Here is an 18314-nt window from a genome sequence, read left to right as displayed (position 1 = left end):
GTTGAGAAGGGCGATCGGTCTATAGCTAGAGCAATCCTGAGGGTCTTTACCTGTCTTGTGAATGACTACAATATGAGATGACAGCATAGATGGCGGGATTGGGGAGCCCTGTAGAAATGAGTTGAGTAAGGACAAGAGGTAGTACAGGTCCGTGAACCCGTCAGGTCCCAGTGATTTGCCTAGGGGGAGAGCTTTAATCACATCCCTGAGTTCTTTGACCGATATAGGGTTGTTCAGGGAAGCAACTGCTTCTGGGGAGAGCCTGGGCAGTTTACAAGAGGATAAGTAATTCTGTAAGCAGAGTATTGGGGGTGTGTGTGAGGGTTTATTGGTCAGGTTATAAAGTTTGGAGTAGTAATCACGAAAGTATCGAGCAATTGCCTTTGGGGGGATATTGGGGGCAGCCGGTTGAATCTTTTACTGCCTGTGGGGCACGTTTAGAGGCAGCTCCCGTAACTGACGAGCCAAAATGGTATGGGCTTTATTTCCCTTCTCATAGTATCTCTGCTTGGAGTAAAGCGGCATGCTCTCCACATTATGCATAGAGGCAGCCTTTAGTTTTGTGCGGGTTTCTACTACTTCCCGGAGAAGAAAGAAGCTCAGCCTGAGGCTTAGTCGGGATTGTAGCGAAGTAATTTGTGCTGTGAGCTCTCGAACCCGGAGCGTTCTGTTTCTTTTAAGCCGTGAAGCCCATGCAATACACTGGCCCCGGACTACGGCCTTATGGGCTTCCCAGAGCACAGCCTGAGACGAGACCAAGCCAGTATTTTCCCCAAAAAACGTATGGATGTACCCCGCAATGTCCACGTGGGTAGCCAGTGATTTCATTAGGGAGTTATTTAATCGCCAATGACAAGTGCGTTGCGGTACAGGTTGAGAGGAAAGGGTGAGGGTGACGGGGGCGTGATCTGATCAGGGGATAAGTTCGATGGAAACATCGCACATCATCTTCAGAGTCAGAGTGTTGCCAAAAAAGTAATCTATCCTGGTATGTAGTTTATGGGGGGTCAGATAGAAGGTAAACATTCTACATGAGGGGTTGTCCACCCTCTATAGAACGTCTGATCACGCTGCAGAAATTCCCAGCCAGGCAACACTGGGTAAAGGGTAGGGGGTGGAGAAGGGAGAACCGATCTGCATTCTCTGAAAAAATTATGTTAAAATCCCCACCTAGGATCCACGCGGCCGGTGGTAGGTCCTGGAGTTTGTTGAGGACCTGACGCATGAATGGAAGCTGGGAGGTATTGGGGGCATACACATTACAAAGTACGATGGGGCGACCCTGATAGGACCCTTCTAGAATAACATAGCGGCCAGCGGGATCTATATGGGAGGAAGCTATTGAAATAGGGCATGAGGCCGATAGCAATATGGCAACACCTGCCTTCCGGCGACTGAGTAGCTAGGAAAGCGTGTGGGTAGGAGAGGGCGAAGATGATGACGTTTCTGCAATGTGATCAATGAAAAATCCTGAAAAAGCTGGAGCCGGGCCTCCCGGAAATCCAGAAAGTTTATCATAATCGCCTCTTTCCGGGTAAAATCATGGACGCAGAATATAATGTCCCTGGTTTGGGGGGTGGATCCTTTCGGACAGAGAGCTCTATAAACCCTGTCCAGCTCAGTGGTATGAGACGAGGGGTCCCCCATAATTTTGTTGAAGAGCATGTCCAGGGTTCCCTGTATGTCCTCCTCTCCTGGGGGCTCAGGGAGGCCACGGATTTTGATGTTACTCCTCCTCACGATTATCTAAGTCCTCTATATGACGCTGCAACTCATGGAGCCCTGCGACCTGTGAGGACACCGAGGTGTGGAGTTGAGAGACACAGGACCGTGTAGTTCCGTGTTCTTTCTCTAGGGTCTCCACCCGGGTGGCGATAGAGTGTAGGTCGCCTCTAACCGCGGAAATTTCAGAACGACATGTTGCGGTGACTACTGTAACCAGAGCCTGAAAGTCCCCTTTAGTGGGCAGCTGAGAGAAAATGGAAGCACAGTCCGTGGGGGGGGGGGGGGGGGGCGCTATAGGCACTGTGGTCAGAGTATGGGGACTGTGAGGGGGTAGGGGCAGCATACCGCTGCATGGAAGGAGTAGCCCCTATAGCATCCTCAAGAGGAGAGGGGGCAGAGGGCACTGCCCTGCCCCTGTGGTGTGTAGATCTGGGGGTCCCCTTCTGCAGGGAGAAAGAGCAGGGGGAGAAGAAGACTGTGGGGGATCAGAGTAGTTCGGCTGAACACTGACCAAAGGGGGTCTCCCCCACCACTGGCGGCTAGGAGCATGCAGGCGCCATCTTGGATTCAAGGTGTTCTAGCTGGTCTCAAGTCCGGGGTGGTGATAGAGAGGCTGTAGGCAGGCAGGCCTCCACAGCCACGGCGGGCGGCACTTGGTGTGCTTGATCAGCCGGGGGATCCACTGCTTAACGTTCCCGGATCTCCCTGCACCGCTGGAGGAGCATCTCAGCCGGAGCCATCAGGTCTGATGGAGGAGACGCGTCGCACTCTGTCCTGATTGCAGGACGAAGTCCTGGAGGGTGCTTCGTTGTGGGAGGTCCACAGAAGGTAGGGTCCCCTGGAGGGCTTTTTAGGCAGCTTCTTGCCCATAGAGGGGAATCGGTGCTGTGGGCTCAGAGCACCTAGTGTAGCGGCTTGGTGGCGGAGCTGGGCACTCACACGTCCTGCTCCATGTGCTGCTAGGCCACGCTCCCTCAAATTTCCTTTACTTCTACAATATGTCTGACCGTGGATTGGTCCGAACTCATTAGAGATGGTTTTGTAACCTGTTTCTATGAGCATCAAAAACTCTTCTTCTGAGGTCCTCAGGAGTCCCCTTGGTTCGTGTCATGATACACTTCCACAAAAATGTAAATGAATCATGTCATCCTGATTGTCATCCTTTTGATTGAAAACACGAGGTTCACATACTGTTACCAATCACAGAAATGTGTAATTCTCCTCAATAAATAAATGAAGTCCGATATTTGTGCCTTGTTTGTTTGATTTGGATATCTCTATTTTTAGGATTTGTCATGAAAATCTGATGTAGTTTGACTTCACATTTACACAGAAATCTAGAGAATTCTGAAGGATTCACTAAATTTCAAGCACATTGTGATAGGCAAGTCTTGGTCACAAAAGTAATTTTTTGAAGAAGTAAACAAAAAGACAAACTGACCATGTATATAAGATATAGAATTGTTTCTTAATAAATGGAAAAACGATATGAGTCATCTGTCCTCGGATGAGAGAGACTCATGCAACACTTTCGCTTCACAAAGTGGTATCTTAATGCAGATTTAAGTGGAACATCGGATAGGTTGAAAGTGGTTATTACAACTATAATGTGCTCAATTAAAGAGGGAGAGGCGCTGCCTAGACATCCAGATGGAGGGTTAGGGGTTTTGTTGGGATAATGGGGAGATTTAGGCTACTTTCACACTTGCGTTTTGGCTTTCCATGTGTGAGATCCGTTATGGGCTCTCACAAGCGGCCCATAAAGGATCAGTTTTGCCCTAATGCATTCTGAATGGAAAAGGATCCGCTCAGAATGCATCAGTTTGCCTTTGATCAATCTCCATTCCGCTCTGGAGGCGGACACCAAAACGCTGCCTGCAGCGTTTTGCTGTCCGCCTGATGAAGCTGAGCCAAACGTCAATGGGGACAGATCAGTTTTCTATGACACAATCTGGCACAATAGAAAACTGATCCGTCTCCCATTGACTTTCAATGGAGTTCATGACGGATCCGTCTTGGCTATTGTACAGATCAGTCATGTTCAACCTTCGGCCCTCCAGCTGTTGCAAAACTACAACTCCCAGACAGCCTACACCTATCAGCCTACAGCAGAGCATGGTGGGAGTTGTAGTTTTACAACATCTGGAGGGCCGCAGGTTGAGCATCCCTGGTACAGATAATACAAATGGATCCATTCATGACGGATGCATGTGGTTGTATTATTGTAATGGATTAGTTTTTGCAAATCCATGACGGATGTGCCCAAAACGTGAGTGTGAAAATAGCCTTAATGTTTCTCCTGTTTAATTTGTGCTATCTGGAAAACTGTCCACTGTATATTTAACAGCATGACATGTCAATTCTATTTGTCTGTTGGTGACCAATAAAAACTGTTAATAAAGAAAAAATATAAAATTGTAGTAGGTATATTAAATGTACTAGCTGTTAGGGAGATTTATTAAAGCTTCTACACCAGATTTACTGGAGTAGAAAAGTTACAAAATTTTGTTCAAAAATGTTGTGCTCGGCAACTCACTAAAATGTGGGCAGGGTTTGGGCAAAAGCGGACAGAACGAGAGATTAAGCTTTTTTTATGCCAAAAAACTGGAGTAAATTTCTGCAGAAGTCGGGGTAGGTTTCAGTTTCTATTACAACAATATAGATAATCTAATAGAGACCACCTGAATCAAAGAAGCTCCTTGGATTCACGACCGCCCGTCCAGTGCTGATAGATATACACACCGTTTGGTGACGGCAGACGTGTGCATCAGGGTGTAGGAATGCTAGGATTGCTGGCCCTAATATCACCCTCGGGCCCTACAATGGCCTAAATGGCGTGACCACGGTATTCCGCGATCAGCCAATGCAGGAACCTACCCCTGGAATTGGTGCGCCCTAATAAGCCCTCAGCTGCCTAGTCCCTACACGCATGTTTCGCAAACATAGAAGAGTGAATGACTCATCAGGGGAAACACGGAGCCTGGGCTGAGACTGTGCAGGGAGCGCTGACAGATGTCATCAGCGGACACTGCACAGAGGCAAAGTTCAGACCACAGTCCAGATAAAAGGAAAATGTGGCCAAACCTAATAACCAGTGAGAAGGACAAACTGATACTCGTCCTAGCCACTGCTAAACACTAATGGCGCATGGGCTGATGTAGCCTGGGGAAGCGCTCAAAACCGCCACCTTTTAAACCAGGACCAATCACCCCCACGAATTGGATGCGCCACCTTCTCGATTCCCATTGCTCTCAGACAGCCAGGGTTGCCCTGATGGCAATCATGGACATGTCTGGAGATAACGGTGTCCCTCTGATTGGCAATGTCGCCAAGGTGCTCGCCTAGGCGTCTACGCAGAGGGACACCGTTGCCAATCAGAGGGACACCGTTATCTCCAGACATGTCCATGATTGCCATCAGGACAACCCTGGCTGTCTGAGAGCAATGGGAATCGAGAAGGTGGCGCATCCAATTCGTGGGGGTGATTGGGACCGTGTTTTACTCCAGAGAGAATCCCGCTGGATCTATATTTTAGGCACGGTCTCACCTACCGGCCTAAATGAACAGCTTAATTATAGCTGTTTTATTTAGACAATCTATACTGGTCCCCCCATTTTTGGACTTATTGATCTATATGGCCTCGATATATCCCTCATTTAACTTATTGTTATGCCATTTGCCTCCTCTCTGTCCTCCTCATTTTATTTGTATAGTTTTTTCCTCATTTTCCCTCCTTCTGTTTCTGGGTGTTCGTATACTGTCATCCTAGCCAGGATTCTTTTGATTATCATGTTTGCCTAATTGCCTTATTCATGTTTGCACAGCTACTTAACCTGTAGCTGCGTTTTCCGGCGGTGTCAGGGAGTAGCGTCCCGGTCGCCTGGCAACTGCCGTGTGGTCTCGTATAAACAAACGGGATCGGGCGCGGTGACGTAACCATGCTCACAGGCGTCTGCTGAAGAGACCTCCCCCCTCTGTGCGATCCGTTTTTTTTTTTTCCGCGCATTTGCGCGTTTTTTCGCGCATGCGCATCGCACTGTCTATCATGGGTGGGAGTGTCCTGACCAAGCCTCTTTCTGAGGCTCGGTCCTGGTTTAAAAGGTGGCGGTTTTGAGCGCTTCCCCAGGCTACATCAGCCCATGCACCATTAGTGTTTAGCAGTGGCTAGGACGAGTATCAGTTTGTCCTTCTCACTGGTTATTAGGTTTGGCCACATTTTCCTTTTATCTGGACTGTGGTCTGAACTTTGCCTCTGTGCAGTGTCCGCTGATGACATCTGTCAGCGCTCCCTGCACAGTCTCAGCCCAGGCTCCGTGTTTCCCCTGATGAGTCATTCACTCTTCTATGTTTGCGAAACATGCGTGTAGGGACTAGGCAGCTGAGGGCTTATTAGGGCGCACCAATTCCAGGGGTAGGTTCCTGCATTGGCTGATCGCGGAATACCGTGGTCACGCCATTTAGGCCATTGTAGGGCCCGAGGGTGATATTAGGGCCAGCAATCCTAGCATTCCTACACCCTGATGCACACGTCTGCCGTCACCAAACGGTGTGTATATCTATCAGCACTGGACGGGCGGTCGTGAATCCAAGGAGCTTCTCATCTAAGCGGTAGGACCACCGGGTTTAATTTGAGTGCCGCCGAGCACCATTGTCTGTTTTTGGGTTCTGGTTGATTGCACCTGTTCTCCGTAGGTGTACCACCGCGCTGCTCCTTTTATTTTCTACAATTGTATCCAATCATCATGGGACCAAATTTTCTATATTATGTGTATTAAATGTTAAGTTTTAAACTGATCACTTACCGTATATTTAGGTTTCAGTTTCTGTTGCACTGACATCCCAAGATGGATGCACCAGAGTTATTTAGAGGCTTAGCCCATAATCGTGAAAAGTCAAAACTCATAATTGTGGCAAAAGCAAGCATTTGGATAATCTACTTAACATGTTCAGCCATTGTCCATTATAAAGACATATCACAGCCAGAATTACCGCACATCAAGAAATGTATAATGTGTGTTATCTGGAATATTGCTATGCTGCAAGAATGAAGCATAACTAAAGAAATACGGTATGTTTTATAGCCTAAATCCCTTCCAAATGTAAGCCAGGTGACTCCAGCCAGTTGTACTTCAGCCACACACAAAAGTGTGAGCTCATGGGATGCACAAAGAAGTTTTCTTTCTATACAGCACATTTCTCAGTTTTAGCAGCTACTTGCCTAAAAAATTGTGGAGCATCTATTCTTATGGCTCTAGGGCAGGGCTGGCCAACTTGCGGCTCTCCAGTTGTTGTAAAACTACAACTCCCACCATGCCCTGCTGTAGGCTGATAGCTGTAGGCAGATTAGGCATGTTGGGAGTTGTAGTTGGCTATCCCTGCATCTGTTATTCATCACTCGTAGCAGTGAATGGATAGTGTCAGACTGTGCAGGGACAGCAATCCAACTGGTAACATCCAATTGGAAATTCAATCATAAACTTCAAGGAGGAATAATGGAGGCACCACTGAGTTATATGAAAAGACTAGCTGAAGTCCTAATCTATTTCATTTAATGTTTGTGTGTGTCATTAAAAGATATCAACACTATCCACTATAACAGTGACATCTACAGCACCTGCCCCCTTAACAGTGACCTCCACAGCCCCCCCCCCCCCCACAGTGCCCCATCCCTTTAACAGTGAGTTTCACAGCACACTACCCCGTTGACAGTGATCTCCACAGGGTCTGCCTCCTCAACAGTGGCTTTAACAGCAATCTGCCCCTTAACACTGATCTCCATAGTAGATCATGCCCTTAACCGTGACCTCCACAGCAGCCTGCCCCTAGGTTGGCCAGAGGTCCAGTTTTAGGCCGGACACTCCAGATTTCAGACTTCCTGTCCTCCGTCTGGCGCAGGGCCTGGACAGACTCAAGGATGTTCTTTTGAACAGCTCGCTCTCAGACAGCAGCACTGTGCTGTCTGAGTGTGAGCTTCAGGGAGAAAGTCACATTCCCTCCCACCTCTGCAGCTGAAGTAGATTTACCTTCATTTTTCAATCTCTGTCGGCTGAGGGGTGGGAGGGGGCGTGGTCTAACCATATCAGGGACGTGGCTTGGTGATGCCTGGGGGCGGAGTTTTAAGTTCATCTTTTAAGGGTGGACACATTGTGGCAGGGGGCATGTCTGGGCTCCTTCCTGCAAGAGTGACACCCCTCTAGGCACCTTATTGGCCCATGGCACTACATTTACTTCAATAGCGATTATCCTGGTGACAGATTTCCTTTAAAGCTCACCTACAGCAGTGACGAAAAATTGCTGGTTTGTTATGGAAACCTGGAGTAAAACTGTGTATGTGGAGGCTAACGCCCTGCGAGCTTTTATTGGCTGATAAGGGTCATGTGACTAAGCTTCTATTGGCTAATGCATATTTTTGGGGGAATATCTCAGGAACTAGAGAGCTGAGACCTGGTCTAAAGTCTTCCCGGACACCTGATGTACCTGTGTGCCAAATCTAGTCATTGTAAATGCGACGGTGCAGATTCCTTTAACGGACATACATACACACACACATACACTCAGCTTTATATATTCGATGTTCCTGAATTGTTATTACATGGGGAATAAAAGTAGTTACTAAAATAGACATGCCAGGAGAGGTTACAGGTCCTCTTTAATTGCAAGGAACCTGGTTTACCATAATCTATTTCAAGTTATTTAAGTATTTAGAAGGACAAACTTACCCTCAAGATCTACTTGAACGTTTGATTAATGTTTTCACATAATATAAATTCATATTTTTCAGGCAAATTGACAAATATATGGGCCTAGTCTCTCCCCACACACCTAGTCTATTGCATTAATCCTTTTCCTTTAAACACTGACCAAAAATATAAATGCAACACTTTCGGTTGTTCTCCTGTTTTGCATGAGCTGAACTCAAAGATCCAAAACATTTTCTACATACACAAAAGACCCATTACTCTCAAATATTGTTCACAAATCTGTCTAAATCTGTGTTCGTGAGCACTTCTTTGCAGTTTGATCACACAGCACAATGCCACAGATGTCGCAACGTTTGAGGGAGCGTGCAATTGGCATGCTGACTGAAGAAATGTCTACCAGAGCTGTTGCCCGTTCAATGAATGTTCATTTCTCTACCATAAGCCGTCTCCAAAGGCGTTTCTGAGAATTTGGCAGTACATCCAACCGGCCTCACAACCGCAGACCACGTGTAACCACACCAGCCCAGGACCTCCACATCCAGCATGTTCACCTCCATGATCATCTGAGACCAGCCACCTACACAGATGCAGCAACAATCGGTTTGCATAACCAAATAATTTCTGCACAAACTGTCAGAAACAGTCTCAGGGAAGCTCACCTGCATGCGTGTCATCCTCATCGGGGACTGGACCTGACTGCAGTTCGCCGTCGTAACCGACTTGAGTGGGCAAATAGTAAAAATTTTGGCGTCTGGCATGTTGGAGAGGCGTTCTGTTCACAGATGAGTCCCGGATTTCACTGTTCAGGGCAGATGGCAGACAGTGTGTGTGGCTTCGTGTGGGTGAGAGGTTTGCTGACGTCAACGTTGTGGATCGAGTGGCCCATGGTGGCAGTGAGGTTATGGTATGGGCAGGCATATGTTATGGACAATGAACACAGGTACATTTTATTGATGGCATTTTGAATGCACAGAGATATTGTGATGAGATCCTGAGGCCCATTGTTATGCCATTTATCCAGGACCATCACCTCATGTTGCAGCATGATAATGTACGGCCCCATATTGCAAGAATCTGTACACAATTCCTGGAAGCTGAAAACATCCCAGTTCTTGCATGGCCAGCATACTCACCAGACATGTCACCCATTGAGCATGTTTGGGATGTCGGCGTATACAACAGCGTGTTCCAGTTCCTGCCAATATTCTCCAACTTCACATAGTTATTGAAGAGGAGTGGACCAACCTGTTTTTCTGACCCCCCCACCCAGTAAGGAAAAACTGTGCACATTTCAGAGAGGCCTTTTATTGTGGGAAGTATATTCATGCTGTCTAATCAGCACCTTGATAAACCATCCTACCTCACAGGTGTGGCATATCTCAGCAAAGAAGAAGTGCTCACTAACACAGATTTAGACAGATTTGTGAACAATATTTGAGAGTAATGGGTCTTTTGTGTATGTAGAAAATGTTTTGGATCTTTGAGTTCAGCTCATGCAAAACGGGAGAACAACCGAAAGTGTTGCGTTTATATTTTTGGTCAGTGTATTTGTGATTGTAGATAATGCCTGTATAAGATCCTATGGTACATCACCATTTGTCCTCAAGTAAACATGATGTTAAAAGGAATCCAGACTATTGAACAATCCCAGATTAACATACGTGGGACTATTTGTCAAAATAGGGGAGTTTTATCATAGAGTGGTCTTCGAAATCTCTTGCGCTGCCAGAGGATGTATCTAACAGCCCCATCAAAAATTAGGTGCATCCTCCAGCAGTCCGTGCCAGAATGAAATCTATGGCAGCTATGTCTTCCTTGGCGCCAGTTTTCTGATAAATGTGTCGAGACCATTGGCCATGTCCCTATCGTTATTTCAGAAAGTAGTGAGTAAACACCATTTAAAAAGTAATGGAAATATGGAGGGGCACTCACTAAATGGGAATTATGGTACACAGCAATGTTTAATAGAACACTCCAGATAATTGGACATGATAAAAATGGAAGGAATATAGTAAAACATATCATAAAATACACATAATAATAACCACAATAGAAAAACACAGGGACCGCTTCCCGCGCCCTGGCCCTTAGCCACTTGACTAACTACCCGCTGTCCCTCACACCCTGTGTATTAACAGCTGGCACGTAAGGTTGTATGATACAAAGACACAACCAGTGCTTTTGGAACTATTCCCACATCTCAACACACACCTGTGGCAGCTTTGGTGTTTTATTATGTATTAACCGCATTCATTTTTATTATTAATATGTGTATTTTATGATACGTTTTACTATATTCCTTCCATTTTTATCATGTCCAATTATCTGGAGTGTTTTATTAAACATTGCTGTGTACCATAATTCCCATTTAGTGAGTGCCCCTCCATATTTCCATTAGTTTTGCATTCTTTGGTACGGGCGAGTCCAGTGAGGTGTGCACCCAGTTTGTTGCATTCAATAGGTGAGCCACCGAATCATTCCTAACATTTAAAAAGTCCCAACTTTTGGTTTGCAACTTTTTTTTAAGCCACTGAACTGGCGCAGGGGAGATTCATACTAACTGAATTTTATTTTTAAGAACACAAGTCATTTTGGATATTAGGCAACATATACAACTACAATGCCTTTATATAAGGAACAATAGATTACAGGCACAGCACATATTTTGGACGAAATCATTGCCATTTCAGAAATATTTTGCCGGCATTACTATAAGCCTCTGTAGTAGCATTGTGTTCATTTTCTCCGTACATTTATGACGCTAGCATTTGAATTTAAATACAAAAATACACAAAGGTGATCCGCTTGTGAAGATGTATACTCAAGGTCAGGCTAACATTAGGCGATGAAAGACTCGGTATTTCAATAAGGATGTTTAGATTTATTCCAAAATACAGAGGATAAACATTCTTAAAAATGATAAGGGTTATGAAAGGTTTTAATATTCCATTCTCCCTGAACGTTAATGGAAATGTCTTTTATGAAGGAGCAATTTAATTAGTGCTTCAACGTCTTGATAACAGTGCCGGGCCATCTACTTTTTTTCTAAACAATTTCTAAATGTTCCTGCTTTCACTCATATGACATATAAATGAAAAAGGCCCTTAGAAAAGTACCTGTGAACAACATGCAAGAAGGCAGCCATTTTATGATCTGAAGCAACATCTGTGAGAACACTCTGTTCTAAACATTTAAACTCGGTACCCCAGGAATACCACTTGCTAGCAGGTTGGGTGCCTTTTCTTTTTAATGTATATTAGAAGAAAAGTAAAGGGGATCTCCTGAATTTACATATTGATGTCCTCTTCTCGGGCCAGATTATTAATAGGAGATCTTTAAAAATATTAACAGCACTCCAATAGATTTGATGCAATTAATTCAGGAGATTATTGTGATCAATATGAGATCAGTGGAGGTCCAACTCCCTGCCGATAAGCTGTTTGAGGAAGCTGCGGCACTCATTGGAGCTCTGCAGCGTTCTCGCACAGCGCCGGTCATTTGATAGCGGCTGTGCTTGGTATCGCAGTTCAACCCTATCCACTTGAATTGGGATGAGCTGCACCTAGGTCATGTTAGCGATGAATGTGACGTCACATGGATTTTACTTACTGAGCTAATAACATCACCACATCAGTCTCCACGATTTACATTAAAATATACTAGTATTACGGCCCTGTGTCTTTTATTTTGTATATAAAATCAGTTTTATTAATATGCAAAGTACCTCAATAAGGAGCCTAAGGGGACGTCCCTCGGGCAGTCGGAGCCCAGCACTGCCCCACTGCTAATTTATTTACTCCTCTTCGCCTACGTAATGTTTGTGCAGCGCCCTTAATCCCGCGCATGCGCCCTGCCAGAGGGACGTCCCCTTGGGCTCCTTATCGAGGTACTTTGCATATTAATAAAACAGATTTTATAGACAAAATAAAAGACACAAGACTAGTATATTTTAATGTATATCGTGGAGACTGATGTGGTGATGTTATCAGCTCAGTAAGTAAAATCCAGGTGACAATGTCCCTTTAAGCGCTTACAGAGTACCGTGGCCTCTTTGTACAGCTGAGTCCTGGGACCCCTGTCAATATCATATTGAGGACCTATCCTAAGGATAAAATTAGACCTTATTGGCAGTCTGCTGTATCAAAAGCTTTAAATGCAGTTTCTAAAGATAAAGTATTATTTTACGCTTTTATAAAGTACTGGTGCAGGCGCATGTTGAATATGCAGTCCAGTTTGGGCCATATAGTCCTAAGATATGATAAAGCTAAAGAAAATACAAGTCCAAATTGGTCTATCCTTGGTGTTCTTACCTTCCATTGGATCTACTGGGAATTTGTAAGTACCATATAAAAACATTGAACTTGACAGACTTAAAAGGGTTTTAATACCGATAACCTTTCATCAGGATAGGTCATCAGTATCCGATCGTGGGGGCAACTGCCAGGACTCCTGCCGATAAGCTGTATTTGAAGAGGCTGCTACACCTTATTACGTCAGTGATGTCACATTCATCCATCACAGGGCCTAGGCGCAGCTCATCCCCATAGCACAGCCGTTGTCCATTGGATGGCACTCGGTAAGCAGCGAGGAAGCTGCGGTGCTCACTGCAGCTCCACAACCTTTTCAAACAGCAGTCTTTTTTTTAAACTCACTATGTAGCATAGCCTTGTAATATATTTTGCCAAATGTGAACAGCACATCAGGTACATGAACTCAAGTAAAAGAAATAAATACTCTGCAGAGATTGACAACCGTATGAAATAACTATATAATTTATTAGTTGACCAGGTTGTGTTAACATTCTTTCGGAGAGGACAGGGAAAAACAGAGGGTTTCAATCCAAAGTATCTTTGTCACAGCACATGGAACACAAAAATGAACTTCAGTGATACATTTCAAGTCACAAGAATATATGGGGTCATTTATCAAACTGGTGTAAAGTAGAACTGGCTTAGTTGCCCATAGCAACTAATCAGATTCCATCTTTCATTATCCAAAGGATCTGTGAAAAATGAAAGGTGGAATCTGATTGATTGACATGGGCAAGTAGGAAAGTTTTACTTTACACCAGTTTGATAAATGACCCCAACAATTTTCATTCCTTTTATCGGATAGGGCACTAAAACAATGGTATCAAACCCTTATAAATAGACAGTCATATCATGGCCGCTATACGGCAATATCTAGACCTCAGCCAAGCAATTGAGAAAATAGAATGTCTATAGGCTGGTAAAGAATGTACAATATAATAGACAAAGATGTCAGACTATATTTTAAACCTATACGGAGAAGGTTGAATTCAGGACAAGTAAATGTGCATTATAATCATTAATAATAATTTTAATATTTAATCTTAAATTATTTAGCGGCCAAACTACCTTTGAATCTCAGTGCAGTAAAACATACACACATGCATTGATGCATATCGCATCAATCCTATATGATCTCCATTCATTGCATTCAAGTCAAACAGTAAGTCAAATCCAAATGTCTTATTAAAATTATGCTGGAATGTCAAATGTTCCTCTACTTTAAAGGAGAATAAATGGTAGCATAGGCAACAGACTTAAAGGCCATACATTTTCATATAAGAGAAAAATTGTTTAAAAAAAAAAAGTTCAAAACAGTTACAGTCCATGGAATAGTATTTCTAAAACCAAGATATTGTACAATTACACAGTGACCCTTTTAATTAAATCTCCATTATACTTTGAAGGGTTCTCCAGCATTTAGCAACGTAATGCCATAGAATTGGCTTGCTCAGTGTATTGTGGTTTCTCTTCCATGTTCAAGATGAGACAATAAACAACTATCCAAGGTAAGGCCTCACAAATCAAGATGCATGATAAATAAAACGGAAACATAAAACTACTAGGGCCACAGACCACATAACTATAAAGATACTAGATCAAAACCTCAAAAAGTATGAATTAATAAAACCCGCAATTAATAAAACGTGTTCACTTTATATTAAGACTTTTCTATTACACGATTATGGAATGCCTAGTTCCTCTGTCAGAGGTTGGTTTCCCTTTGCTTTAGCCCATATGTACTAATCTCTTAGTGCAACAGTAAATTCACTAGACAGCTACTTAAGAAGGTTTTGCAGCATTGCCGTAGCATACGTTGGCCGGGCTTGTCTACTTTCAATCGCATTACTCAAGTATTGAATTCCACCACAGCGCTCCCAAATCTCTTCAAACTGTCTGGGCAAAATTTCTGCTCCACGTTTTCTTGTTAAACCGGTTTCTTCTAAACTTAATTCGCACATCTCCATGTCATCTTTGCCTGAAATCGGTACATTTTTAAGATGATTAATATTTTTGTAATTTGTTTTTAACAAAGTGTGCCCACCAAAATTCCAGTAGACTAGCTTTCATAGACTTTAAAACAATTAAGACACATTTTCAGATGGGACAACCTCTTGAATTCATCAAAGCTCACAGCATCCTATGGTAGAGATATTCAGTTAAGTCTTACAGTAAAGAAATCCATTGCATGCCCTTTTGAAGTATGGAATGCTCACCTGCGGTAGTACTGAAGTTGTCCTGTCCTCAAAGAATTAAAAGGGGTTGTATCACTTCAGCAAATAGCATTTATTATATTGAGGAAGTTAATACAAGCGACTAACTAATATATTGTTAATATCCACATTTCCATGGTTATGACCACCCTGCAATGCAGCATTGGTGGCTGTGCTTGCACACTATAAGAAAAAGCACCAGCCTATGTGAGCTCCCACGGTCCCGGCCACCAGAGAGGCTGGAGCTTTTTCCTATAGTGTGCAAGAATGACCACCACTGATGGATTGCAGGGTGGTCGTAACCACGGAAACAAGCAGTGTATTACGTGATGGAAATATTAATTAAGCCAACAACGGAAGCAATACAGAAAATAACAATACATTAGTAAGTGGTTTGTATTAACTTTCTCTACATGATAAATGCCACTTACTGAAGTGAGACAACCCCTTTAAGTGATTTTATTCTGCTCCACTAACTTAATAAATACATCTTCACTTTAAATAAAAATGACTCAATAAGGTTAGAGGCCTGATCAATGTATGATTGAGAATGGAGGGAATTGTTCTTTAAATACCTCTTAGCATCAGACTAAATAACTAAAGCACCGGTATATAGACCTTGTAGAAAAACCCAATATGCCCAATGTAAGACTAGTGGGCATATAAGAATGAAGAGAAAGATCTTTAGGACTCATGCACACATTGGCTCCCCTGACCAGAAATGACTGCAGCATAGTAATTTATAAATCACTATGATACCTTCAGCTTGGGTCAGGGGAGATGCTGACAACACACAGACCATGTTTACTGGGCCAATCATGGTCATTTGCATGAGCCCTTAGGTTAAGGTTGGCTTTAAGATCTAGCCCTGTGGCACAAAAACTAAGGTATCCAAACTTGGGTATAAAAATACTAAAACGTATACAGTACTCACCTCCACTACCTGGCAGCTGACTATGCAGCCTTACTAGCCACAGCAGCATCATATTAACTTGCTCCACATTGTTTATTTGGTCTTCATTGTTAATGGCCGCATGGTTTTGCGGATTCCCGCCTGGCCATTAACAACGAAGAATGAATAAACAATATCATTGTAATTAGTTATGATGATGCTGCCGTGGTAGTTGACGTAAAGCGGCCACAGCACAGCCGATTTGTTTGGCCGCATCCTACAGACTTCAGGTCCAACACTTGACATGCTGAACCAATTTATTTACGAACACATAAAGTTCAAAGTATGAGCATTCCAGACATGTGATGTAACTCTATAAAGCAACTAGATTTAAAGATGTCTTCCTACATATAATTTATAAATGGGATTGGGACATTTCCTGTCATCAATCTACAAAATCAGGGTAGGGAAAAGGAAAAAAAGAATAAAAATACAGAATAGACAATTAAAACATAGTGCAGTGATTAGAACACATACCAGCTACCAGCATGATTGGTGGCTTATCTGGATGGAGTTCCATTTGACGGGCAATCCATGGTCCATCAAAATGCGCATACCACCATCCTTTCTTCTTGTTCTGAGGCTCCTTGTACTGGTCAGCCGGGCGAATAAATGGAATGCGGAAGTATCGTTGCTGCCGGTTCACCTCAATTTCCTGTTGTCTGGCAGGCAGCTGCACCACTGGGTTCTGCTGGGCTGTGCACACATAGTACATGTCACAATTCACAGGAAAAACGTAAGGAACTGCTCGGTTATGACAAACTCTGCCAACAATCCAGTGGATATTTACTCTGTAATGAACAGTCTAGAATCCAAGATACATTTATTCAGCACGGCTAATGGCTCTATTTGAAATGACCACCATTATAGTATAGGAAAGGCAGAGAGATAGGATAATAAGCCTGCGCTGCACTATTGGCCTTTCACTGGTATTACTGCCTGAAGCAGGGCAAGTCATATTACAGAGTACTTGCAATGATACTTTTATTGCAGTGCCAGCCTTTCAAGTCTGAATATGAAAAATGGTGTACTTTAAAAATGGTTGAAATTACATTACATGGCTCAGTACTTCCTCACAATATTGGCTGGAATCATATGAAGCTCAATTAGACTAGAATTTGTAAAATAGATTTATGCTTCTGCAAAAGAAGTAAAACTGCTAGTGCTTCTTCTTAAAGGTACAGTAAAAAAGTATTGTTTTATCTACGTTTGCTTTTTGTAAGACGCTAAGTAAAGGGCGGCTGTAATACTCTTCATGGTAGGATACCCAGAAAACACTTCACTGAATTCTGGGAACCAAACATACATGTACAAATTATATTAGCACCAGCTGTTAGGGTTAGTGTCCCTTTATGACAAATGTGTGTCTATACAGCAAAACCTGGGTTATATCATGTGAATGTGTTTCAGCTACATAAAAGGAAACTAAAGGGGTTGTGCAGCCAATACAAGTCAGAATAGGTCACCAATATCGGCACCCCTGCCGATCAGCTGTTTGAAGAGGAGGTGGTGCTCATATGGAAGTAGCGCTTGCACAAGTGCCTATTCCTCTTCTTAGGATAGGGCATCAATATTTACTGGCTGCACACCCCCTTTAAATATTGATATCATAACTGATAAAGTATTTTTAAATTATTTGCCTAATTAGGGGATTCCGAATATTTATTAAAAAGTTTACAAAAACTTTGCATGTTTCATGGATGCAGCATGGTGGCTCGGTTGTACAGTTTCCATGCAGAACTGTGGAACTGGGTTCAAATCCGACCAAGGGTGACATCTACATGGAGTGTGCATGTTTGAGTTGCCTCCGGATGCTTCGGTTTCTTCCCACACTCCAAAAAACATACCGATACGTTAAGTTGGAATTCAGATTGCAAGCGCCAAGCTGGACAGGGATCAACATGAGAGATGTTTGTTCAGCATTGTGGCATATGTTGGTGGGGAGCAGTTGCATTTTTGGATTAAAATGATTCATTTCAATCAAAAAGAACATAAAAACCACACAGTATGCTTGTTACCTTTAATGTATGTTACATGATGTAACTTTTTTCAGCCTTCTACTCTCAAGGATCTACCACACTCTAGCGGTCTGCGGCTTGCATGGTACTGTATATGCTTAGACTTGTAGATTTACCGGTTTCAGACCCGCCACCCTTACCCAACTCAAGTAAGAGCAGAGCTCATACATAATAAAATACCGCTTCTTCACCTCCAGCAGAAATTCACAGCAGCTGACGGGATATAGTGTCAGGAATAGAGAACTTTGTTGACAAGAGTTGTAATGAATGCGACTACCGAGTCATTACATTTTCTTTGATGATTCAGCGAGTTCCACTTTGAAAAAACTTCACTTTTCAATCTGCAGATCCAATATAAGCTGACAATCTTCCCATAGCATATGACAAACACACTG

The 18314-nt window shown here is 43.4% G+C and overlaps 1 protein-coding gene across 5 annotated transcripts in view; it reads right to left on the bottom strand.

The window, feature by feature from the left end:
- Positions 1-13175: 13175 nt before the first annotated feature.
- Positions 13176-18314, bottom strand: part of MYO6 (myosin VI) — a 254132-nt gene continuing 248993 nt past the window's right edge. For all 5 annotated transcript variants that reach the window (XM_044290290.1, XM_044290291.1, XM_044290292.1 and 2 more), the window contains 2 exons: positions 16379-16597; positions 13176-14714 (listed from right to left, as the gene is read on the bottom strand). In XM_044290290.1, coding sequence (XP_044146225.1) covers positions 14515-14714; positions 16379-16597 — 419 coding nt within the window. In that variant the 3' untranslated portion in view covers positions 13176-14514. The remainder of the gene's footprint in view (positions 14715-16378; positions 16598-18314) is intronic.

This window comes from Bufo gargarizans, chromosome 4, assembly GCF_014858855.1.
Source record: "Bufo gargarizans isolate SCDJY-AF-19 chromosome 4, ASM1485885v1, whole genome shotgun sequence".
Lineage (NCBI taxonomy): Eukaryota > Metazoa > Chordata > Amphibia > Anura > Bufonidae > Bufo > Bufo gargarizans.
Note: the sequence above shows the minus strand (reverse complement) of the source record. Positions and strands in the feature narration are given on the sequence as shown.